This window comes from Canis aureus, chromosome 14, assembly GCF_053574225.1.
Source record: "Canis aureus isolate CA01 chromosome 14, VMU_Caureus_v.1.0, whole genome shotgun sequence".
In the NCBI taxonomy this organism is placed as follows: Eukaryota; Metazoa; Chordata; class Mammalia; order Carnivora; family Canidae; genus Canis; species Canis aureus.
Genome location: NC_135624.1, coordinates 22,426,124 through 22,453,022, shown reverse-complemented (window position 1 = coordinate 22,453,022; position 26,899 = coordinate 22,426,124). Strand labels below are relative to the sequence as shown.

At 35.4% G+C, this 26,899-nt stretch overlaps 1 protein-coding gene and 1 pseudogene across 3 annotated transcripts in view; both read right to left on the bottom strand.

Moving 5' to 3' along the window:
• Nucleotides 1–4,546: 4,546 nt before the first annotated feature.
• Nucleotides 4,547–26,899, bottom strand: part of MTBP (MDM2 binding protein) — a 70,786-nt gene continuing 48,433 nt past the window's right edge. The window contains exons 15-22 of one of the 3 annotated variants that reach the window (XM_077847085.1): nucleotides 26,700–26,817; nucleotides 21,403–21,558; nucleotides 18,492–18,587; nucleotides 10,883–11,149; nucleotides 10,117–10,366; nucleotides 9,420–9,533; nucleotides 5,674–5,739; nucleotides 4,547–4,888 (exon numbers count right to left, since the gene is read on the bottom strand). In XM_077847085.1, coding sequence (XP_077703211.1) covers nucleotides 4,850–4,888; nucleotides 5,674–5,739; nucleotides 9,420–9,533; nucleotides 10,117–10,366; nucleotides 10,883–11,149; nucleotides 18,492–18,587; nucleotides 21,403–21,558; nucleotides 26,700–26,817 — 1,106 coding nt within the window. In that variant the 3' untranslated portion in view covers nucleotides 4,547–4,849. The remainder of the gene's footprint in view (nucleotides 4,889–5,673; nucleotides 5,740–9,419; nucleotides 9,534–10,116; nucleotides 10,367–10,882; nucleotides 11,150–18,491; nucleotides 18,588–21,402; nucleotides 21,559–26,699; nucleotides 26,818–26,899) is intronic. The other 2 variants (XM_077847084.1, XM_077847083.1) reach the window with 2 other exon arrangements.
• LOC144283245 (polyadenylate-binding protein 2 pseudogene) lies at nucleotides 15,590–16,346 on the bottom strand (annotated as a pseudogene).

Here is a 26,899-nt window from a genome sequence, read left to right as displayed (position 1 = left end):
GGACCTTGGGATCATGACCTGAGCCAAAGGCAGATGCTCAACCACTCAACCACCCAGGTGTTCCTTTTTTAATTTTTATATGTTACATTTTTTATTGTTTTATTTTTATTTTCTTTTTGTAACCCTTTTCATTGTATTATATTTGTTTATATTTATGATTTTATTATATGGAAGTTTTTCTTTCTTTCTTACTGGGATTTAGTTTCTTCTAACAAGCAGACCAAAACACATCCAGGATGTAGTTTTTGTTTTGTTTTTGTTTTTAATGGTTTGTTTTGTACTTTTTTTTCTGTTATTGTTTTTATTTTTGTCTTTTCTCTCTCTTTCTTCTATTTTTTTCTGGACATAAAGAAATTCACCCCAAAAGAAAAAATAGGAAGTAGTACTCACTGCCAGGGATTTAATTAATAAGGATATAAATAAGATGTTGGAGCTAGAATTTAAAACAACGATGATAAAGATACTAGCTGGGCTTGCAAAAAAGCACAAAAGACACTAGACAACCCCTTACTATAGAAATAAAAGAACTAAAATCTAGTCAGGCTGAAATTAAAAATGCAATTACTGATATGCAGCCCCAAGTAGATGGCTATAATAAAATGAGGATGAATGAAACAGAAGAGTGAATCAGTGACATAGAAGATAAAATGATAGAAAATAAGGGAGCTGAAGACAGAAAGAAAACTATTAGATCACTAAAGGAGACTGAGAAAACACAGAAATTCCATAAAGTGAAATAATATCCATATAACAGGGGTCCCAGAAGATGAGGAGCAGGAGAAAGGGGTCGAAGGTTTATTTGAACAAATTATAGCTCAGAACTTCCTTAATTTGGGGAAGGAAACAGGCATTCAAGTCCAGGGGTCACAGAGAACCCCCTTCAAAATCAATAAATTCACAAATAGTGAAGCTTGCAAGTTTCAGAAACAAAGAGAAAATCCTGAAAGCAATCGGGACAAGAGGTCATTAACCTATAAAGGTTGACCCATAAGGTTGGTAGCAGACCTGTCCACAGAGACCTGGCAGGCTGGGAAAGACTGGTATCATATATTCAACATGCTAAATGAGAAAAACATGCAGCCAAGAATACTTTATCAAGCAAAGCTGTCATTCACAATCTAAAATGAGAGGTAAAAGTGTTTTAGGACAAAAAAAAAACTAAAGGAATTTGTGAACACCAACCAACCTGGAAGAAATATTAAAGGAGTTCCTGTGAGCGGAGAGAGAGCCCAAAAGTAACAAAGACCAGAAAGGAACAAAGACAATATACAGAAACAATGACTTTACAGGTAATACAATGGCACTAAATTCATATCTATCATAATTACTCTGAATGTAAATGGACTAAACGCTGCAATCAAAAGACACTGGGTCATTGTAATGGATAAAAAAAAAATAAGACATATCGATATGATGCTTACAAGAGACTCGTTTTAGACTTAAAGACACAACCAGATTGAAAGTGAAGGGTGGAGAACCATTTATCATGCTAATGGACATCAAAAGAAAGCTGGAGTAGTCATCCTTATATCAGACAAACTAGATTTTAAACCAAAGACTTTAATAAGAGATAAAGAAGGGCACTATATCATAACAAAGCGGTCTATCCAACAAGAAGATCTAACGATTGCAAATATTTATGCCCCCAACTTGGGAGCAGCCAAATATATAAACCAATTAACAACAGAGAAATTCATTGATAATAATACAATAATAGTAGAGGACTTTAACACCACATTCACAGCAACGGAAAGATAACCTAAGCAGAAGATCAACAAGGAAACAATGGCTTTGAATGACACACTGGACCAGATGGACTTCACAGATATATTCATAACATTTCATCCTAAAGCAGCAGAATACACATTCTTTTCAAGTGAACATAGAACTTCATCATGATAAAAAGCTTTTTGCACAGGAAAGGAAAGAGTCAACAAAACTAAAAGGCAGCATACAGAATAGGAGAAAATATTTGCAAATGACATATCAGATAAAGGGCTAGTGTCCAAAATCTATAAAGAATTTATCAAACTCAACACTCAAAAAAACAAAAAATCCAATCAACAAATGAGCAGAAAACATTAACAGACATTTCTCCAAAGAAGACATGTAAATGGTCAACAGACACATGAAAAAATGCTCAACATCACTTGGCATCAGGGAAATACAAATCAAAGCCACAGTGAGATACCACCTCACACTGGTCAAATGGCTAACATCAGCAAGTCAGGAAACAACATTTCTCCAACAATATGGAGAAAGGGGAACTCTTTTATACTGTTGGTGGGAATGCAAACGGGTGCAGCCACTCTGCACTCTTGAGGTTCCTCAAAAAGTTAAAAACTGAGCTACCCCATGACCCAGGAGTTACACTAGGTATTTGTCCAAAGAATATAGACATAGCGATTCAAAGGGGCACATGCACCTCCAATGTTTATAGCAGCAATGTCCACAAAAGCCAAAATATGGGAAGAGCCCAGATGTCCATCAACAAATGAATAGATAAAGAAGATGTGGCATATATATATAGTAGAATACTATTCAGCCATCAAAAAGAATGATATCTTGCCATTTGCAGTGATGTGGATGGAACTAGATAGAGGGTATTATGCTAAGTGAAATAAGTCAGTCGGAGAAAGATAAATACCATATGATTTCACTCATTTGTGGAATTTAAGAAACAAAAGAGATGAAAATAGGGGAAGGGAAGGAAAAATAAAATAAGATAGAGAGGGAGGAACTGTAGGAAACAAACTGAGGGTTGCTGGAGGGGAAGTGGCTGGGGGCATGGGGTAATTGGGTGATGGGCATTAAGGAGGGCATGTGATATAATGAGCAGTGGGTATTATATGCAACTGATGAATCACTAAATTCTACTCCTGAAACTAATAATACAGAGTATGTTAACTAAATTGAATTTAAATAACAAAAAAAATTAAGCTGGTATGAGTATTTAGGTTCAATTTTTTTGTATAACATAGGTTTTAATTTACCTTGAGTAAACAGGGTAATGGCTGAGCCATATGCTAAGTGTAAGCTGAATTTTATAAGAAAGTCAAGTATTTTCCAACATGATTATAGTATTTTCAATCCCCACCAGCAATGCATGAGATTTCCAAATGCTCCACATAGTCACCAAGACATGGTATCATCAGTTTTAAAACTGTATCCATTCTAGTAGGTGTTTAGAGGCACCTCATCAGTTTAAATTTGCCTTCCCTTGAGGACTGATGATATTGAACATCTTTTTCATGTGTTTATTACCATTCATATATCCTCTTTTGTGAAATGTTTTTTCAAGTCCTTACCTATTTAAAAAAAAAACCTTAAGTAATGTCTTATTATTAAACTGAAAGGGTTATTATATTCTAAATAAAATGCTCATCTCACTATTTTTAGTCATCAAAAAAGGAAACAGGGACTCTGCTGGTTGGTGTACCAACTAATTCCTCAGCAAGGCAATTTGGAGATATTACCATTAATTTTAAAACCCACAAATTACACTCCTGAAAAGTTATGCTAAGGAAATGACCAGTGATGTATTTGGAAGATTCATTACAGTTTTATTTATAATAGAGAAAAATGGGGCCTATATATCCAACAATGGGGATTGGTTAAACAAATTGTGGTTCCTTGGTATTATGCAGTAATTAAAATGATACATGATATAAAATTCATGATACAATGTTAAGTGAAAAGTAGGCTATAAATACACATACCCAAATGAGTACACACATGTACACCCCTACTTTAAAAATATTTAAAAAAATAATTATATATACCTATATATATTTTTAAAGATTTTATTTATTTATTTGAGAGAGAGAGAGAAAGCACAAGCATGAACAGAAGGAGGCACAGAGGGAGACTCAGATTCCCTGCTGAGCAGGGAGCCCCATGTAGAGCTCAATCCTGTGTCTCCAGGATCATGACCTGAGCTGAAGGCAATGTTTAACTGACTGAGTCACCCAGGCATCCCACATATATATTTTAAAAATATTAATGTGGTGGAGTGCCTGGGTGGCTCAGTTGGTTAAGTGTCTGCCTTTGGCTCAGGTCATGACCAGGTCCTGGGATCAAGACCTACTTTGGGCTGCTTCTCCCTCTCTCTCTGCCTACCATTCCCCCTGCTTGTGTTCCCTCTCTGCCAATAAATAAATAAAATCTTTAAAAAATATATCAACTGTGGTTACATACATTGAGGCAATGTTGGAATTTGTTTATACTCTGTTTTTTATTTTCTGCATTTTCCATATTTTTCTGGCAGTCTCTACTTAGTAATTTTTACTATATCTTATTTTCACAATTTCTAACCTTTCTTCATTTTTAATCCCAAATAAACACTGATAGCTCCAACAGTACTGGCTCTGGGGCAGGGGTGAGGGAAGAAGGCTACCTGTGTGAATTTTTTTACTAATATTTTTAAAACCAGGTACTGTCCAATTAAGTATGCTGAGAGGTCACATGAGAAAAGCCACTGGCAATCTTACCTGAGATTCAGTAATTTAAATAGGCCTAACAACAAAGACATTTACCAAGAAGAAAATAAATAATATTTTCCATTTATTGGAAATTTTTAAATAACCAAGAGTGAAAATTTAAAAACATATATAAAAATATTAACCTTAAAAATGAAAATATAGTGAAATTATAAAATAAGTATACAATTAAAAAACACATTAACTGAACACCCTCAAAACTATATAAACATTGGATATTTATGAAATTCTTTAGAAATATCTATTCTTTGAATAAAGTTTGAAATTTGCTTATAATTGTCAACCAAGGAAGGAGGTACCAAATGATAGCTCTGGCCAATTTATAACTGTCCAAAGAGAAGGATTCTGTGTTATTTCTTGCTTGCCTTTTCTAATACCCATTCAATCACCTAGAAGGAAAAAAAAAATATGGTAATGGTTTATTTCTATTGAAAACAGAAGGGACAGAAAAAGATACAGTTAAAACTTTAAAAAGCATGGTAGAAAACTTAAAATATGAAGTAACAAGTCAAAATCTTAAATCACATTTTATCTTAAACACATTTTATTTTCTAACTGAAGAAAATAAAACTGAAGCTAGACTTCTGCTGCAGAGTACAACTGTCCTCACTGGATACAATAAAGATTCTGTTTTCTCACCTTAGTTTTTTTTAAAGATTTTTAAATTTATTCCTTTGAGAGAGAGACAGAGACAGAGACATAGAGAGCATAGGCAGGGGGAGAGGCAGAGGGAGAGGGAGAGGCAGACTCCCCCTTGAGCTGGGAGCCTGATGTGGGGCTAGATGCCAGGACCCTGAGATCATGACCTGAGCCACAGGCAGCTGCTTAACCATCTGAGCCACCCAGGTGCCCCATGTTGTCTCACCTTTTTTTGCAATTGTTTTCAAAGGGTCACTAGAAAGAAATTAAACCAAACTTTGAGAACAACTAATCAAAATGGATTAATTTTTCCAGGTCATTGGTTTATTAAAAAAGTTTCTTCTTTCTTAACATAATCTTTAGAAACCTTTTTGTTAACAGAGCAGCCTATTATGTACTCCTAAACGCTCTGTTTGCATTAGTCTATTATTATTTTAAAGAGAGTTCTTACACAGCATACATAATGGCATCACAGCTACCCTAAAATAAAATAGCACTTTAATTCAATGTAGTTTCTTGGGAATAAGTTATTTACCTGTACAGCATTGTTGTTTGCTGCTTTCTTCATTTCTTCGAATAGACCCCTTGATGTTTTAAGATCCTAAAAATAACAACATAAAGCATTTCACGAGTTGTACATTAAATTACAGAGAGCAAGTCATCATTAAATAAACTTGATATTATCCTAAATCATTCTATAAATATCAATGTGACTCAGAAAACATTATAAAAAAAATCAAGTACAATTTAACTCTAACCCTAAATATCAAGATACTCTAACAATTATATATATATATATATGTGTATATACATATATACGTATATTTAAATGTTTAAAAATATATGTATATATAACATATAAATGTATGTATAATATATATGTATGTACATATATAATCTAATCTAATATATATATATATATATGTATATATAAATTTCTGTCACTCTTGCCTCATAATCTCAGCAGCACTGACCAAATCTAAGTCTCATCTTTGATTATATGAGTACCCACTAATGCTTTGGTACTCGGGAAATGAATATACTGCATTTGTATTTATTTTTCAGATAAAATATCTTTTTTTTCTCTCTCTCCTTTTGGGTTATTTTACTCCACAACCAAGACATAGGAAACCGAAATCTCTAACTTTTAAAAAATATGATTATATCAAATTAGATTACAAGGTAAATTTAAAAAATCTAATTGTATTTTAAAAAGCAGTCCTCTGCTGTCCCTAGAAGTTATGCTTCCCACAGGACAGACTGCCACTTTTGGTTCTTTCAGCTGTTTCTCTTATTTATATCTTCATGTTTCTAAATATGCTTATGTTGCTACTTTTTGATTTAGCAATTTTAGACAATGATCATTGTTAACAGCTACATAGGTTGTGGATTCAGATCTCTGAACCAGGCCACCTCCTTCTTCCTCTTAGTAACTACTACACCAGTTTTGATTAGTAAATAGTTCATGTTTGCATTTTATACCTATGTAAATACAGTTCTGTCTTGAGTTAAGTAATGTTATTATAATTATCTTCTCATGTAACATTTTGTTTAACCTCTAGTTATATTTGCTTAGTTTGCCCTGTATGTAATTCTGGGTCTCCCCCACCAAATGTTACAATCAATTAAATGTACAAATAGCAAAGTTGTTTCAAATATACTGGATAACCTCTCAGTTCAATTTTTCAAGAAATCTGTTCATTATTATTCGTATTTTTTCACCTGGTGCTCTTTCTCCCACAACCTGCTCCAATTTGGTCTAACTGCTCCCTGGGTTAGTTCTTATTTCTTGACTCAGTTGCTATTCTGATGGACTTCATCCTCTTGCAGATGCTTTAAAAGGGTATATGAATGACAAACTTTTTTAGACTTTCTACATCTGAAGTATCTCTAATGGAATCCTCAGACTTGATTGAATTTGTGACTGGTTATAAAAAACTAGGTAAATCAGTTTCCCTCAGATTGGAAGATACTTTTCTGGCTTCTGGCATACATTACTTACTATGGAGAAGTACAATGCCATTCTGATTCTCAGTTCTCTACATGTAAACTTTCTTTCCTGGGAAGATTTTAGGAGGCTATTTCAGGAAGTATGAAATTCCACAATAATGTAGCTTGCTGCAGAACTCTGTCATTCACTGGGATGGATAAGCTGTGTGCCTTTTCAATCATGGCACTTGAGTTCTTCAGTTCTGGGAAAAACTTTGTTGTATTTTTGATAGTTTGCTCTCCTTTATTCTCTATTTTTAAAACTTCTATTACCATATTACCATATTACCATATTAGTCTAATTAGTCTATTAGTCTCTGGATTAGTCTTCCCCTTTTCTGATCCTTATATTTCACGTTTTTGTTATTGATTCTAATTTCTTTTTTTTTTTTAAGAGTTTATTTATTTATTTGAGAGAGAGAGAGAGAGAAAACACAAGCAGGGGACAGCAGAGGGAGAAGCAGGTTCCCTGCTGAGCTGGAAGCCCACCACATAGCTTGATCCCAAGACCCTGGGGATCATGACCTGAGTCCAAAGACAGACACTTAACCAACTGAGCCATCCAGGCATGCCCTGATTTTAATACCTGGTAACTTTTTTTTTTTTTTTTTTTTTTAAGATTTTATTTGTTTATTCAGGAGAGACACACAGAGAGAGAGAGAGAGGCAGAGACACAAGCAGAGAGAGAAGCAGGCTCCATGCAGGGAGATCAATATGGGACTCAATCCCGGGATTCCAGAATCACGCCCTGAGCCAGGCGTCCCTACCTGGTAACTTTCTTAATCTCAACTGTTCAGTGTCACTATTGGATTGATTTTATCATATTTTTCATTTCAAGCTTTCATGTTCTATAGAGTTTCTGGAAATAGCATCCTGTTCCAGCTTTATGGATGCAAGTATCTTCTTTCTGAGAGAATTATAGTTTTTATGAAGTTTTCTATAGCTTTCTGCCTGTTAAGAGTTCCCTTCATTCCTTTGTTTTGGCATCTTTTTTTTGGGAAAAGTCTCAAAAGTCTGCTAATTCTGCTAATTCTCAAAAGTCCAATCATATTTAAAACTGAGATGTAAAAATCTTATTGAAAGCTCTGTCTAGTGGCTTTATATGGTCAGGTTATTAGGAGGCCAGTTGGTTTTTCCCTTGTGCCCCTCTTTTGCTTCAGAGACTATTTCCTGCACTGTCACAGAGATGAGGGCGAGAAGTAGGAGCAGCATACTTCGTAGTTACCCCTGTGGGAGAAAGACTTGGAGAGGAAGTTGGGGGTTCCTCAGTTCACTGTAGATTTTTATACAACACTCCTATGTTCCACCTGACACCACACCCCCGCTTTCCATGATACCCAATGTCTTCAAATCCTAAGAACCTCAGAGACTGTGTCATTGGACATGGTTTGATTCTCACTAGCATTCCACTGGTCAGGCATTTAGGTTCCAACTTTTTAAACTCTGTGATACCAAACTTCTATGGGCTGTCTTGTTCAACAATGTACCAAATATACCTCTCCATTTTTTTCCCCCTCTTCTTTATTTTTGTATTTTAATACCATTTTTCTTGAGATTTTAGAAAGAAGGCGAATTGGATGCATGTGGTCATCTGTAGTTTTAACCAGGAACCCACACAAAACTCTGACTTGAGTCAAAAACTCTTAAAGCTGGAGACAATCTAACACCATTTAAGTTTTTTTTTTTTTTTTTAAGATTTTATTATTTATTCATAGACACAGAGAGAGAGAGGCAGAGACAAAGGCAGAGGGAGAAGCAGGCTCCATGCAGGGAGCCCGATGTGGGACTCGATCCCGGGTCCCCAGGATCACATCCCAGGCTGCAGGCGGTGTCAAACCGCTGTGCCACTGTGGCTGCCCACACCATTTAAGTTTTACAGAACCATCATCTAAGTGGCTAATCTGTCTAATGTCTCACAATTAGCTGATAATGGATCCAAAATTAGAAACGGGGTATTCTGATACCCATTCCAGTTGCCTTTTTACGATATACTAAAATTCTAATTAAACATGTTTTGAAGTTTATTATCAACTTAAGTCAAAGACTTGTTAGGGAAGATACCAGTTAAAATGTAGTTTTCTAAACATGAGGACAAAAATCAAACAAGTCAGATATAAAATATTTTGGCTCCAATTTTTCTATTGCCACTTAAAAAAATATCTGGCAACAAGTTATAAGCTATCATTATAAAATGAATATAAACTAAATATTACTCACTAAATATTACTTTATGTCAGATAAGAATATCAGAATATGACCTCAATTTTGCTCTTAATAGAGAAGACACAGTACCTTCAGATAGAACTTGGAGATCTCAAAGAGACGTTGGCTGCAGGCAGTGAAACATCCATGAGCCTCAGTAATGCTGTGTTTCTTCAGTGTTTCTGTAACTACTTCTTTCAGTATCTTGAATAGAACATAACATATGATAATATTTCTTGGAAAAGGTACAAACATATTATTTCATCATTAGAGTTCAGTTGTGTGAATTATATAATCATGTAACTAAGTGAAAGCTAAGTTCATTAAGACAAAATAACAGAAAAAAAAAGAGACCTGGAACATTTACATGGTCATACATGTCACCAGGTATCTATTAGGAAGAAATAACTAGAGTATCTTAGGAATTCAAATCATAAGTTCTGAATCAAAATCTGATTGTAAAAACTACACACATTAAGGATATACACAGGGATGCATTTATTCTTTATTATGGAAACTTTCAAACACTGAGAAGTAGAGAGAACATTTAATGACAAATCCCTATCTTGATATCAAACCAGTTTCAGTGAGGATCAATTTGTGGCTAATTTTGTTTCATTTATCCCTCTGCCTACTTACCCACTGTCCTTCTTATGTTGAATTATCTTAAAGTACATTATACATACCATTTCATTTCACTCATAAAATTTTCGACATACATTTTAAATGAACCAAATAAAGGAGTTTCTTCCCATGTAGAACTAAGAGACAGGAAATAAATCTTTACCCGTGTGTGTTTCTGTGATCTTGATTCCTTAATTTGCCTTGATGTTTTTGATCCATGAACACTTTTTTGACCTGAACTGGCCTTTGTAGTGACTTTTGAAGTTTCACAGCTAAGAACTGGAACTGATGGACAAGTCACAGATAATGATCGCTCTGCTCGGGGTTTTCTGGATGTCACTGCATGATGACGACGATTAGTATTGCCACTTGTTTGAGAAAGAAGAGAATCCGAACTTTCAGACTTCACAAGTCTATTGTGGAGAAATAAATCCAAAACCAGACTAAGTGACTCAATAATGAGGTCCATTTTTCTGCCCTAAATGTGACAACTATATCCACTAAAACATAAACCCAACAAAATCAAACAGGCAGAAAGCAGTGCAAGAAGGTGGGAAGACCTAGCAGGAAAGCTGCCATCCCCAGACATCCTTTTCAACAAAGCAGCTCTGCTACTTAATTTATGGGACAAGATCTCTAGTGTTCCATGGCTTAACAATTTTATAATCCATCATGCTAATGTTCTGTATATTAGCACAGAAAGCAAGAAATTGTGTTTTTTTTCCAAGTCATTTCTTTTTATAATTTATAAGCATAATCATAACTGCTCACAGTAAAAACAAAATTCCTGATGGGAAAGAATTCATCTAAGATCTCTACAGAATTCTACTTAAAAATAAGAAAGACTAATTTGCAAAAAAATTAAAAAAAAAATTAGGGACTAACACACTTTCTGTCAAGGGACTATTTTTATGCACTTAATATAGCACCTTTTTGGGGGATAAAGGCAATTCACATCTTTTGATCCCCTTTTCAATCGAGATACTTCAGTGCGGAGCTCGCTTTGTAAAGCTTCTCCATCAGGGACACTGCCAGGCTCTGACAAGACGGCAGGTGATGGAAGAGGGCTCAACACAGTGGGTACCGGAAAACTTTCTCTAGTGCAGGTGGTTTGGGTTTCATAACGGATGAGACGAGACTGAAGTTCAGAGAATCCCCCATCTCTTTCTAATGCTTTTCGGTCATCCAAACAGTATCTAAAGAAAAGAAAGACCATTAAAATCACAGGCTTCACAACAGCAACAAGTTTTTCCCTGCCAGTGAGGAAACAGCGGAACATTTCCTTGAAAACTTTTTACTGAACTTCCTAATAACTGTTGGAAGGGCGGAGGGAACGGCCGGCTTCCTTCACAAGTTCGTTTTTTTCTAGCCTGCTGGATGACAGGGCAAAAGATTAAAATATTTAAAGTATGATCTGATTCCTCTTTGACTCTTTCTGGGCAACAGATTAAGTTAATCCTGGCTTATTTTCAAAATAATAGAGCTGCTGCTTTAATACTCTTTAAGTCTCTACCGACATCTGATTCCTCAGCATGCCTGGTATGTAACAAGTTGAAATGCTGACTTCGGTTAGAAAGGGCAAGTTTATGTTCAACACAAAGATGAAAAGGGTATAAAGGTATTCGAACTGGCTCACCATACACAGCTCAGAACATTCTGAATTTCTCTTTGAAACTCACTCCCCACCCTTACTTCTGATTGACAGATTTTTCTTCAAACGCTTTGGCTGTCCCTGTGCATCTGCTTTCTAGCTAGATCTGATTCAAGGAATCAATGAGATGTTGGCTCAGTGAATGCCTCTGGTCTTAAAGAAATCCCATGTTGTTAAGGACAACAAATAAGCATATCAGGAAAATCACCCATGAGATATGTGACCCTGGACAACTCCTCATTGTCTCCTCTGCTACAGCTGCATCAGGCAAACACAACAGCTTCAGAGAAGTGCTAGGAGGACTGTCAAAATTAAAACCTTTCTCTGTTATCTGTCCTCTTGATTTGTAAAATTCTAAGGTGCTCCCTAAAACTAGAACTTTACGTCCATAAGCTTTTAGCTCAACTCCCTAACTTCTGATTGCCTCATGGAAGTTTTAAGGACTCTTTCTTTCCCTTTGGGACACTTTCATATTTGATTTCTAAGAGCTGAATCCCAGGATTTAAATCTGGCTCTGTCACCGATTAGGTGGTTTGAACTTGGCCCAATCACTTCAGTTGATCTATGCTTCTGTTGGCCTCCTCTGCAAAATGAGCTTTATTTATAGAGTCATCTCCAAGAGCTAGTATAAGGATACCTTACATATTCCTTGGGTAAAGTAAGGCACTCAGAATCAGTGCCTAGACCATGCAAGCAAAGCTCAACAAATGTACGCTGCTACTGCTGTCGTGGCTATTATTATTATTATTATTATTATTATTATTATTATTAGGTTTAATTTCTACCACAGCAAATCTTCTAGTATGCACATTTTTTAAAAAGCTGTCCAGGTGATTGGGACTGATAAATCTCTAATTTAACCCAGGGGTTATATTAATTTAACAGAGGAGAAAGTGGTGGCAGAATGGTAACTAGAACCCAGGCTTCTCAGTTCTGTAACATTCTTTCTCTAGCGTTATTTAATAAAACACATTTCATTAAAAAGGAGCAGTAACCCTAAGGATTACTGATGAGTCCTATTTCTCTCCTGGGCAACTGAGAGAATTGAAAATGAAATCAAGAACCATGAATGTTAAGAAAGGTTCTAGGCAAGAGGCAATGTTTATTGCCTTAATGAGCTTATAGGAAATTTTTGAGAAAAAAGATACAGTTTCACTCTAAATGAGTATTTTTTTCTACTCTGAGATTTTGATTTTAACATGCAGATATTTTCCTTCCAGTTCTAACCTTTCTTCATCACAGCTGTTCATAATGTCATTCCTTCAACTGAACTGCGTGTACTATGCTTGTTGACTTTGCCCTTTTAAATGTCCTCAAATGATTATACTATGATCTGGCACTGAAACAAAAAGTACTTTGCAAATAAGAAAGGAACAGAAACAGAATGGCAGGGTGCATATCTGGTATTAGTGGAGCAAACATTCATGGTTGGATGAATGACTACACTTCTCTATTTTCTTACAAAACAATAACCAAATGCTTTATGCAACCAAAGGAAGAAAAGTATCTTCAAGATGAAGCTATCTTTGTTTGGTAACTACATAATAGGCAAGATACTGCCTAGCATGCATCAATGTCTGTGAAGGCAGGGGAAACTGCCAAATCTCTTGGAGCAGATGAAAGAAATCTGAAAGCAACAGGAGGCTGGCATGGCAAAATATCACAGTTTAATAGTAGAGTTTAATTTGTTGTTAAAGAAAACAGTGCACCGTACAATCAATGGTATCTAACACTCCAGGATAAAATAGGTGAAAAACCAAGCAAGCCAACAGTGGAGATATTTCATTTTGCCTTAAGAAAACACTGATTTGCACTTGGGCAGTTTATGTATATATATATTTTTTCCCAAATATTCTTTATGTCTGGGTACAGGAAGAGTTCAGGGATTACAAAGGCTTATAGCAACATGAGGAAGAGAGAAAAATCTCCCTTTAGCTTCATAATTATTTTAACATTCTACTAGAATTTTGTTTCAAGTAGGTTCATTATCTATGTTGAACCAAATAGTCCCTCTGCCCTCTACATGCTCAAATCTTCTTGAAGAAAAAGCATGTTCCTGGATTCACTGTGCTCACCCCTCTACCACATCCTTGGTTTGATCTGTGCCTTCAGGTTAAGGAGCACAAATTTAGAATAAAGAAAACTGAGTCACAGAGAGATTTGTTTGTTTATAGGGGTAGGTAGTTCTTATTGCTCATTTTAAAGTCCTCAAATTCTTACTTCAACTGTTGTTCCACATGCAGACAGAAATGTGATGTTACCACATGTATTGACGTGTTGTTTCTTGTTACTGCTGAGGAGTACTGCTTTGTATACATACACCAGTTTATTTATCTATTCTGCTGAGGTACACCTAGGCTGTTTCCAGTTTGGGGCTATTATGGATAAAACTGCTCCATATGATCTTGTTCAACTCTTCCTGCGGAGTTGTGTTTTTTTTTCTTCTTCTTCTTTTTATTTTTTTAAGATTTATTTTATTTATTTGCAAGACAGAGTGGAAGACAGAGAGCACAAGCCTGGGGGAGAGGCAGAAAGAGAGGGAGAAGTGATTCCTCACTGAGTAGGGAGCCTGAATGGGGGGCTGGGGGCTTCATCCCAGGACCTGGGATCATGACCCGGAGTTGAAGGCAGATGGCTCAACTGACTGAGCCACTCAGGTGACCCTGGAGTTGTGTTTTCATTTCTCTTAGGAAAATGTCTAGTATTGGAACTGATGTACCAAAGGATCTGAGTATGTTTAATTTTATAAGAACCTCCCAGATCCTTTTCTGGAGTAGAGATACCATTTTATACTCCCACAAGCAATGTATGACAGTTCTGACTGTTCCATATACTTGTCACTATTTATCAGTCTTGTCATGTGAATCAGTCATTTGTATTTCCTCTTTGGTAAACAAATGGTTCAAGATTTTGCCAGCTTTTCCATAGGGGCATTTATTTTATTTTCTTACTGATTTGTAAGTTTTTTTTTTTTTTTAAAAGATGTATTTTTGAGAGACAGAAACAGAGTGAACAAGTATGCATGAGCAGGGGGAGGAGCTGAGGGAGATCGCAAGCAGACTCTGCACCTGTTGACTGCAGAGCCTGACACTGGGCTGGATCCCATGACCCTGAGATCACAATGAGCCAAAATCAAGAGTCAGATGTTTACCCAACTGAGCCACCCAGGAGCCCAAGTATTTTTTAATTATAAAATACCTTCTCATTTATGTTAAAAAATATTTTCCTCAGCTTAATCCTTACTTTAAAGCTTTCTTTGTTTCTGTTGATTACTGACATTGCTGTTTTAAGATTAGGAAAAATCTATCATTCCTTTTTTTTGTTTGTTTCTTCCTCTGTCAGAATGAATAAAAAATCTTCCCTACACTTAAAACAGATTTTTCCTTACATTTTATACTTAAACATTTCACAGTTTTTCACTTTAAATTCTGAATACATCTGCGATTTATTTTGGTATTTAGTGTGAACTAAGAATCACTTAAAATTATTTTTATTTGCATATGTAATCATATTCTCACTACTACCTACTGAATATTTTATCTTTTGCTCTCTAATTTGAAAATTTTCCCCTATTAGACTGAATTCCTATGTATATTTGGTTTTTCCTTGCATTTCCTACTTAGTTTCACTCTTATACTATTATTATAATACCTTTATAATAAAACTTTCTGGTTATATGATAAAATTCATCTCATTCTTTAAGTAAAAGGAAAGAGGCTTCTTACCAGATAAATTATAGAACTATTTCAACTGAAGGTTCAAAGTTGTTAAGAATTATATTAAATATTTATATTTATTCCAAAAGAACTAATGCCTTCAGAATATGGAATCTGTGCACAGGGAAATAAGGCATGTTTCCCTTAAGTAATCAATGTTGCTTTTATGTCCCCTAATATAGATTATTTGCAATTTTTTCCATTCTACATTTCTTATAAAAATAGTTCTAATATTTATGGTTTCATTGCTATTTTTTTTTTTTTCTGTTTTTCTTTTTTTTTTTTTTAATTCTTTTTTTTTTTTTCCTTCTTTCCTCTTTTTTTCCTCTCTCTCCTCCTAATACACACTTTTTTTAGTAAGGGGAATACCATGATGTCGCTCTAGCCCGGCCCCTGTAGACGCGACCCCGGGGCCTGCTGTTAAAACCACTGTAGAATCGAGAGCGGGAGCTGTTGTAGTTGGTAGTCCGGGCACGGTATCGGGCTCGTGGGAAACCCCGGTCTGTTGTGCTGATGCCTGGTCTGTTGGTTCGTTTTGGGATCACCTTGATTTGTCTTCCTCTAAATAGTGACTCATCTAAGGCCAAGGAAGTCCTCACTGACTCTTTGTCTGAGAACTCTATATACGCAAAACCTTTAGGATGGCCACTAAATTTGTCACAGAGTATGGTAACACGGTTGACTGAACCACAGCCATGAAAGTGTGCTTCCAACTCTTCTGCTGTTGCACCATAGTCCACATTGCCAACATAAATGGAACGGGCATCAGCCTCCATCTTCTCTTCAATGGACATGATCACTGGGCCAGCATTGCCTGGAGGTGGACTCATATTCATCTGTTTCTCTACCTCGTTCTGTAGCTCCTTTAACTTCTCAGCTTCTTCCTCCATCTCCCTGACTCGAGCTTTGATCGCTTCCAGCTCCGGGTCCTCAATGGCGCCGTCCCCCGGGTCACCCTCGACCAGTCCCGGCTCCTCCTCCTCCTCCTGGCTGCCGGGGGCTCCCGAGCCAGGCCCAGGGCCCGGAGCTCCCGGGGGGGCGCGGGGCCGGGGCGGCTCCTCTTCGGGCTCGGGCTCCGGCTCGGGCTCCAGCAGCAGCTCCTCAGGCTCCAGTTCCTCAGACTCCAGGCCGTTCCCGTAGTCCCCTGCGCCCCCCGGGGCCCCCTCCCCGGCCTCCCCACCGGCCCCGGGCACAAGATGGCGCCGCCGCCCCGGCCCGGAGCCCCGACCCTCATTGCTATTTTCAATAAGATCTCTTCTCAGGGTGTTTAAAATTGGAAATGGCCGGTTTAGAGGTAAACTAGGCTTTTTATATATATTTTATCACTGGTCACTTTTCAAATTTACCACTTCTAATAATCTTTCAGGTCTCTTCTCTATGAAACAAACAAACAAAAAAACAGCAAAAAAATTTCTTATGGTCTCTTTTTCAATATGTATAACTCTTTTGAACTCTCTAGTTTTCTTTATTTTAACTGATTAGCCAAAGCAATGATTAAAACAGAAATATTCAGCACAATGGGTGAAAAAGAAAAGAAGTACTGATAGCAGGTTATCTTTTTTTTTTTTTTTTTTTTTTGATAGCAGTTATCTTTTCCTTGCACCGGACTTTAATGGGAATTTATTTTCGATGCTTGAAAAAAAAAACAGCTGAATATTTTGCCTCTAGTGTCAAACTTACATACTCTTTCAATGAAATAAATCTTATTTAAACATAGCAAGGAAACTAAACATTCCTAGAATGATTGTTGAGTGACCTTCCATATTTTCTCAACTGTACCATCATCTTTCCAATGTGCCTAAGCTAGAAACCCTAAAGAAATTCTTGTTGTATCCTCCCTTCTCATCCCCAACATCTAACTAATCTAAAGTTCTTTAGTTAACTTTAAGTTTATATTCTCTTTCCTATTTTCACTGCCTTGATAGCATTTTAGTCCTTCAACATCTGCTTGAAATACTTCAACTCAATTTATTAAAAGCCAATGAGATTTCTTCAATGGTACAAACCCAAGCATTTAATCTCATGCTTTAAAAATAAAGGTCTTTTACTTCTCAAAAATAAATATCAATCTCCCTCCCATGTCACCGGTGACCTTCATGACTTCATGATTTGGTCTCATTATAGTATAATATGTTTGTCACTCTTATTCAAAAATAAAAATGTACTTTATCTTCCAAGAATCTGTAACTCTGTACTTTGTTCCTCCTGCAAACATTGCCTTTTCTGCCAGGTGCACTCCTATTCATTCTTTCAAACTTAGTTCAGATTTCTTCTTCGAAACACTCAAATAGTTCCTGGCATTTATTTCTATCTACTGGGCAGACATCTGTATTTTAACATTATTTATAATCTGCTAAAATTATGTGTTTTTTCTTTTTCCCCTAGAGAGTATATGCTGCTTAAGGGCAGAAATAATCATCTTTTGTACCTTTAGCTTCTGAGTGAACAATTTTCAGTATTTTTGAAGTTTATTTGAAATAAAGATTAAGTTTACAAGCCAATCAAACAGTAGGTTTCAGTTGATAAGGTGCTTCCTAAACATTAAAGTAAAATCAAGTCCTTTTCTATTCATTTATGGAAAATCAATATGAAATAAGGTTTTGCTTTAAGCATGCATAATTTTTTACATTGGTCTTAAAATGGTCTTAAAAATTTATCACCGTCATTACATTTCTTGTTCTTGTGAAAATGGTAGATGTGCCCATAACCTCAGAAACTGCTAATAACTTTATGCAGGAGAATTCTTTGAAATTTTATTCAAACTGGTTAATTAGAAATCTAGAAAAATTTACACATAATTATATATTACAAATGGGAATACATTTCATCTAATAGTTTCTGAGTAATTACAATGTAATTAGTGACCAGGGAATATTAATGTGACTAGTAGTATAAATACAAATCCATAGGAGCAAAATAATTTTGATTAAAATATCTGGTAATTGAATGTTTAAATGCTGTAAAACTGATTAATCATCAAATAACTTTTTATTTTTTTAACAATAGAAGACAAATTCCTATTTGTGTACACACTGCTTTGTTTTCTGAGACTTTTTGAGATACTTTCTCTTTGGCTTTATATCTTCATTTTATTACAGATACTCTTCACACTCACATTAGAAAAGCTTCACCAGCAACACGCAGAAGAGTAAAGTGTAAATAAAGACTTACTCAATCCCATGATAATGACACACTGAGGCTTTTTCAAAAGGTAAACCCTGAAGTTTCCGAGGACTAAGTTCCGGTGTCAGAACAAAAGTCTTTTCCCTAAAACAAAAAGTTTTTCATTTGTATTTAAAGTTTATTTAGTGACAAAGAGAAAGTCCAAGAAAGTATCTAAAAAACAAAATCTGGCTTCCTTCTTTTTAAGTGAATCTTACATGGGAAAGAAATGATGTAACATTAGAAAGTAGAAGAAGGAAATCAAACAAGGTTAAGCATAAGTGGGTTTTGTCACATATTTGCTGTGCCTCAAGTTTCTGAAGTTACAATGTTATTTATTTCACAAAACTATTCTGAGAAATGGATAATGAGTGAAAAATGATTTGTAGTGGAAATTCAAGAAGCATTATTCCTGAAGGATTTTTCTTTTTTCTTGGTGTAATGAACTAATGTTTATACATTTAGTTCTTTTTTTTGCAGGGGAATAAATTAAAGTCAATTCAAATCTTTTAGTACCAAAGGTATTTACTTCCTACTAGAACACATGAGAGATCCAGATTTTTCTTTGCCTAGGAATGTAGTCATCTTGACACCTACTTTGAGAGTTAGCAACCTGTTAAATATCAAAGGATATAGAGACTGCTGACTTCAGTGTTCTGCTTTTGAAGTAGGTTTCCAATCAGCAGGTATGATAACTAATCATATAGTGGTGAGCTTACATAAAATATTCATGCTCAATCTCTTTTACACCCAGATCCACAGGGGTATATCAAAATCTCAGGAAGAAAAAGTTCACTGCAATTAGGTTAGGCTCTCTTGGTTATTCTAAGAGATGCCCACTCCCCACAACCCCTAGTTTTCTCTCCCTGAGTTGAAAGTCACTGTTCCAATGCACTGGATCATGTTCCTGAAACTCAGGACAGGGGAGATGGGAATGGAAGAATAATGTAACAGCGGCCTTTACATAGTTAATAGAATGAAATACCAGGGGTCTGAATTCAGAAGACTTGGAAATGGTATATAGAAAGGCAACAGATAGTATAGTTCCATGAATAAATGTGCTTTCACAATTTTTCCCCTATGGCTTTAATAATGAAAACTGCCCACTTGCCACTGAAAATTATCAAGGGTACTATAATAAGCATTTGAAATTATTACATTTTAATATAAGGCATGTGCTAAGTATGAATCCTAAAAAAATATATATATTCTAATTCATCCATTTAAGGTGTTCCACAAAAAATAATAGTAATTAACTGCAATGACTCCAGTATTTTGATGACTCACTATTAAAGTGAATAATTTCCTAATATAAAATGATTTAGGCACCTAGCATTTCACTTCTTTCTTTTAGCATACTGCATCCATTTCTAATTTCAACCCTCTCTGCAACTTTATGTATTTTTCTTTAATTTTACTCACACCTGTTCTTTCTAAAATGTTTTAATAAATATCTCTTTTGTCACTGCTTAATATTTCTTTGATATACACATAGGAGTCATGTCTGCATTCTTTTTAATATTCCAATAGCTACTTGTATAGGTAGACATTGTAATAAGAGTCCATAGGTTCTTGATTTATTGTTAGGAAAGCTCATTCTTCAACTTCAATGCTAATAGAAGATTATTAGATAATGATGTCATTCTTTACTAAGGAACTATATCAAATTTTCCTAAATAAATTACCTGTAAATTACAGAAAAAATCGTATCTCCCCTACAGATATCTTCCCTAACATTGCACCTAGAAAGACATTCTGTTCAAAATGTCTATATAATTCAGTTTTGGCAAATCTACTCAACTTTGTCACTTCACACTTAATGATCTGGGAGGACAATAATCCAATAGCTAAATAGGTGAAAAATGTTTATATACTTCTTCATGCTCCAGATTACCATAAAAAAATATTACAGATCTCTCAAAGCTATCAGGAAAGAAAAATTACACAACTTGTATGTCATTAAGATTATTAAGTCATTAAAATCCAGAAATCCAGAATTATGAAGAGCCTCAAATTTTCAAAGGTGTTCCTTCTCTCTCTCTTTAGTGAACAGCACATGAAGGCAATATGCTTGCTCCAGGATTATCTTTGAGATACAACTGCCTTTAAATAAATCCCTTCCAAAGTTTACCTTTAAAATCAGTATTTTCCAAAACAAGTTTTGTAGAAGAGATTAAAATGAATTATAATTTTTAAGGTCCTCTGGGAGGTCTTCAAAATGATGGATTAACAATTAAGATATAGATTAACAAAATAATAGATTAACAATTACGATGATATATATAGTGAACAAATGATTCAATCTCACAAGTAACTGACATCACAAATTTTACCTGTAATTAAAGCAACTTTAGCAATATCTCATATTTATTAACTAGTAACTTAGTGAAAGTTGTCTTGGAAGTCAAATTAGTAGTAAACTATTCATATTCATACCTAGTTCTTACTCGGTAATATTATAGTTTCAAAAACATTTCTATACTTTAATGTTCTCTTCAGTTGAAAGGCTGTGCTTTTTGCTAATATTAGGCATGACTGACAATGTCATGACAGGTAAAGGCAAAATCAAAACTAGAGAATAACACAGAAAAAAGAATTAAAAATATTTTGCAAGTCAAATTATAATTTTTTTTTTTAAACAACACTGTCCTTTGTATACAAAGTAGAAGCTACTGACTTCTATAGGGAATAAACTGAGGTTGCTCTTATTGCCTTTGTTTTCTTTATAATCAATACCACAAAAAAATAGGACATTGGGTAAGGTAAAATGTGAGTAAAATTAAGTCCAAATGATAAGCATTGGGATCAAACTTGTGAATTTTGCCCAAGTAGCATAGGGCATCAATTAACTAAAGAAATGAAATGCAATGTGTTTTAAAATTATTTTTAAAAAATTGGCAACTAAAAGTTTATAACTTACCCCTTTTGAATCTGTAAAGGCTGAAGATCTCCAATTGGTAATCCATCTGAAGTAAAGAATTTCAGTAATTCTTTAGCATCCAATAATGTGATCGAGTCCCGTGGCCCTTCTTTGTGGCCCAGCAACTGCTCAGATGAACGAGGTAATGAACCAGTTCTGAGAAAATAATGTTATCTAGATTATTAAAAGTGGATTAGAATTCATCATAGTCAGGAAAAGGTGATATGAGCAGAAACCAAAACAAAGAAAACTACAGAACTATATATTTAGGAAAGAAAATAAAGTAAAATCTTTGTGAACCATTTAGTGTAAAAGTATATTTTTAAAAATGTAGGTCACAATGAAACTTATAGTTAACCATGTCAATAATGCTACTACTTAACTAAAATAAACATAATTATATTCTTTATAAAAGATGGCATGAGAAATGAGGAGCACCTGGGTGGCTCAGTCCATTGAACATCCAACTCTTGATTTCGGCTCAGGTCATGATCTCAGGGTCATGGGATCAAAACTCCTAGTTGGGTTCTGCACTGAGTGGGGAGTCTGCTTGAGATTCTCTCTCTCTCTCTCTCTCTCTCAACTCCTCCTCTTCCTCCTCTGCCTCTCCCCCTGCTCTTTCTAAAATAAGCAAATCTTCAAGAAAAGATAAATGATGGCATGATTATTTAGTAGTGTGAAGTTATCAATTCTATAAAGTTTAAATCTAGAGGGTGCCTAGGTGGCCCAGTTGGTTAAGTGTTTGCCTTCAGCTCAGGTCATCATCTCAGGGTCCTGGGATCAAGCGCCACTTCAGGTTCCTGGCTCAGCGGGGAATCTGCTTCTCCCTTTCCCTCTGCACCTCCCCCTCAACTCCTGCTTTCTTTTTCAAATAAATAAATAAAATCTTAAAAAATATTTTAAATCTAAATGTTTTTCTATGTTCTGAAACCCCATAATCTCAAATTTTGATGGTAGAGACTGAATGTTCCAATTTTCTATGGGCTTGAGAGATTACTTGAAGCACAACCATGAAATGAGACAGTAATCAGAAATCTGTTCAAGGTGTCTCCTAGCCATTATTATAACATTATGAATAAGTACTGAATCATTATTATACCTGAAATAGATACAGGAGTTTATACTTCTCAAACTACTTTACATAAAATATGTTCTTAATTCTCACAAATTTCCCTGACAGACAGAACACATCTTATCTCAAAATGAACACCTGAAAATAAGTACTTTCTTTTGCCTTCGTGGATGTATCTTGCAAGAAGTTACTATGGCCGAGTTCAAAGAGGGTGTTGCCTGTGTTCTTCTCTAGGATTTTGATGGAATCTTGTCTCACATTTAGATCTTTCATCCATTTTGAGTTTATCTTTGTGTATGGTGAAAGAGAGTGGTCGCCCCGATGTTTATAGCAGCAATGGCCACGATAGCCAAACTGTGGAAGGAGCCTCGGTGTCCAACGAAAGATGAATGGATAAAGAAGATGTGGTTTATGTATACAATGGAATATTCCTCAGCTATTAGAAATGACAAATACCCACCATTTGCTTCAACGTGGATGGAACTGGAGGGTATTATGCTGAGTGAAGTAAGTCAGTCGGAGAAGGACAAACATTTATATGTTCTCATTCATTTGGGGAATATAAATAATAGTGAAAGGGAATATAAGGGAAGGGAGAAGAAATGTGCGGGAAATATCAGAAAGGGAGACAGAACGTAAAGACTGCTAACTCTGGGAAACGAACTAGGGGTGGTAGAAGGGGAGGAGGGCGGGGGGTGGGAGTGAATGGGTGACGGGCACTGGGGGTTATTCTGTATGTTAGTAAATTGAACACCAATAAAAATAAATTAAAAAAAAAGGAATAAAAAGGATAGCATAGGGAATATACAAAAAAAAAAAAAAAAAAGAAGATAAGTACTTTCTAAAGTGAAAGTTAGCATACCAAACCTAGAAAAGAATCCTTATTACTAATTTTCAGATAAAGATACTAACACACATTAGTTTGCATTACAAGCCCAGGGTGACACAGTCATTTAAAATGATAGTCAGAACTAGACTGACTCTGAATTAAGTACTATTCCTACACTCTCACTCTATAAACCTAAAAAGCTCACAGGAAGTTTAAAAACCAGAAAAAGGAAAAAAACTTAGTTTCAGAGAATGGTAGCAGTTTTATCAAGCACTGAGTCACAGACCATGCTATTGCTCTATCATCAAAGCATAAATAAAATCTTCTGAAACCTCCACAGGAAATTAACTTCATGACTTTATATTAATTCAGCTATCTCCCAATTATCACTCCAATCAAGAATATTTAATTACCAATATATTGGTGATTATATGATTAAAGTGTTGACATTATGGACTTAGACTTCTATTTCTATACATTAAAGATCAATAATATACCAACAATGTGCCCCTTCCTCCTATCCCCTTTATTTTTAAGCTGAAAACATAAACCTAATAAAAACAAACAAGAAAATATTCAAATATTTTCTCTGAATTCCATACTCCAAGAGAGTAGGAACTACATTATGAGTTTAACCTAAATTTCTACATAGCTATTCTCTAATTATGACTCACAAACGTTTCTTAATGAATATTAATCCCAATCATTTTATAGGCTAGATTTGGGATGTTTATAATTTGCATTTATATAGGACCCTGAACACAAAGATATCTGAGCAATTTAAAAGCCCAGTTTGTGATAAATTATACCATCAAGATATGTCTTAGGCTAAAATCAATCAATAAAATAATAGCGCTTTATTTTGTCTAGTGTTTTCAAGGTTACAAAGTACTTTTTCATATATAATCTCATTAAACATTGATAAACTTTAAGTAGAACTGGGATTGTTATCCCCATCTTAGAGATGAGGCAACAAAGTCACACATGTGAGTTAGCCCAAAACCAAATTCTTATGACTTCTGAATTTCACTATGTAAAGAACCTTTAATTCTCCAGTTAAGCTTATTTTAACACAATACAAATTCTGTAAATATGCAAAGTAACTTTTGTTCCCAACCAAAAATTCAATAGTATCTCCCCATATTGTTACACTCTCACAAGTATTTGAGTATTGACTTTGCAAATACCATTGGGAGTTACTAAAATGAGTTCACTGATGATAATGTATAGACTCATAATCACTGTATGTAATTTAGTATGAAGGTATGAGGTTAAGGACAGTGAAAGGAGATATACCAAGGTAGAATGAGGTAAAAAAAAAAAAGGTGTAATAAAATAAGCTTCATGAAAAGAAGTAATGTTATAGTCCTTGGGTGCTTAATGAAGAAAGAGAACACTGAGCTGCAACATTTATAAAATACTTAAGAGAAAGGTGATATTTGATCTAGACCTTGAATGACAAACAAGCCTCTGGTTCAAGATGATGGTGCATTAAACATACATATTAACCTCTCCACTCAAATAAATGGAAATCACAATGATGAAGTACCAGACACTAAATTCATAAGAAGGTTGAAAAATGAAAGATGAAAAAAATGGTGGAACAAACAAAAGGGATAAACTAGAGCAAGTGCATAAATGAGAGCTAGAGAGAGAAACTTACAAAAAAATGTGGAATCTGTCTTCTATCCCACAAAGCCACAGTGAGACTCTACGCTTGGGCTGAGTGGCAAGGGGCAGAAATCAGGCAATGTATTTTAAGAACCCTACTAGAACAGTTGTTTAAGTATCACCCTCCCACACCCTTCCTTATCCCCACAATTTTATCTCTAAGTGAAAATAGAGAAACCACTCTCTGAAGATCCAGAACTAGATGCCTGTCCTAGCCTCAGTGGTGATGCCCCCAGAACAAAACCCCATTATTTCAGTCTTGAGTGAAGGACTAAGGCTGCTGGCCTTCTGATACCCCCAGAGGTACCCCAAAGTGAAGTCTACCAGGTATGCTCCACCCTGCATCTCCCTGCCCACAACATTCAGAAGACAACAGGCAGGAAACAGGACTACATATATGGAGAGAAAATAAACATCAACTACCTATATAAAGCAACTTCATACTAAATTCTGACCCAGTAACAATCAAGGACCACCAGACATTGGAGGAAAGCTACACATACGAGGAAAACAGCAAAGGAACAAACAGAACAGATCCAAGGATAATGAGATCATCTAAGGAACAGATAAAGTAAGTTAAAAGAAGATTCCAATTAACATCTTTTTAGTATCTTCCAAATTCTCATTGTTAATAAAAGAAGAGATTGCTAATGAAAAAAAAAAGAGTTGAGAACACAAAGGAAATTATTAGAAATTTAAAATATGACTAACAAAAAACTAAAAGAAGAAAGCATGGGTCAAAAAAAAAAAAATCCCAACTATAGGAGTGCTGACAATATGGACTCCATCTTTGGTTCTCCATCTCCTTCATGTAATGAACTCTCTCAGGACTATGTTCCAGGCCCCTTGGGGGCTAATGCATGCCCTGACCACGTGAAAAGGCTTGTTCTGATCTTCCCTAAAGTTGTTTAGGTAACTAGCAGAGATAGCTTAGTTTCTTTCCCTTTCTCCTCTCTAACAAACAGATGGCTCCAACCAGGTGGGTTAAATCCTTTGACCTCACTACAATGACCTATGCCCATCCCCTCGCTGTATAAAAACTGTGGATTAAGGTCTGAATTTTGTGGAGAATAGCTGCACAGTGCTGGACTGTCATGCGCCTGAAGCACCATCAGTAAATTACTCTGAATGTATGTAATGTAGAAGGTATGTAATGGCCTGCTTCTTTTTTCCATCCTCAAGTGCCTTCTCAGTTTGGAGGATACTTTACTGTCTTCCCTCCACCTTCTAATACCCAAAACATAGAGCAGTAAAGGTAGCCTGGAAAGGCATTCACTAAAATGTTAACTATGATTATGTAGGGATCCCTGGGTGGCTCAGCGGTTTAGCGCCTGCCTTAGGCCCAGGGAGCGATCCTGGAGTCCCAGGATCAAGTCCCACATCGGGCTCCCGGCATGGTGCCTGCTTCTCCCTCCTCCTGTGTCTCTGCCTCTCTCTCTCTCTCTGTGTATGTCTATCATGAATAAATAAATCTTAAAAAAAAAAAAAAACTATGATTATGTACACACAGAAAGTACAAGTAGACACTAGGGAAGAACAGCATGTTCTCAACATCCTACTCTGTAACGCTCCATCTACCTGTCTACTTAGAATACGCATATGTTCCTTTAATAAAGAAAAAATTATTTCCTAATAAAACTAGAAAATACTTATATTTCATAAACACAATGTAAAGATTAAGAAAAAAATATCCATTTAAAAAATACTAAGCTATTTAAATATTACCTCATTTTTTGCTTAGCTTTTTCAAAACTTTCCAAATTTTGAAGAACATGCCTTTCTGGCCATTCCAGAGCATTGGTTTCCATTAGATTTGAAGAAGTAGATTCCACTGAACTGGCATCTAAAGTGAAAGAAACCTACATAAGTACTAAAAATTATTAACATTGAATTTTCTACATGAAAACATATATATCTATATATAG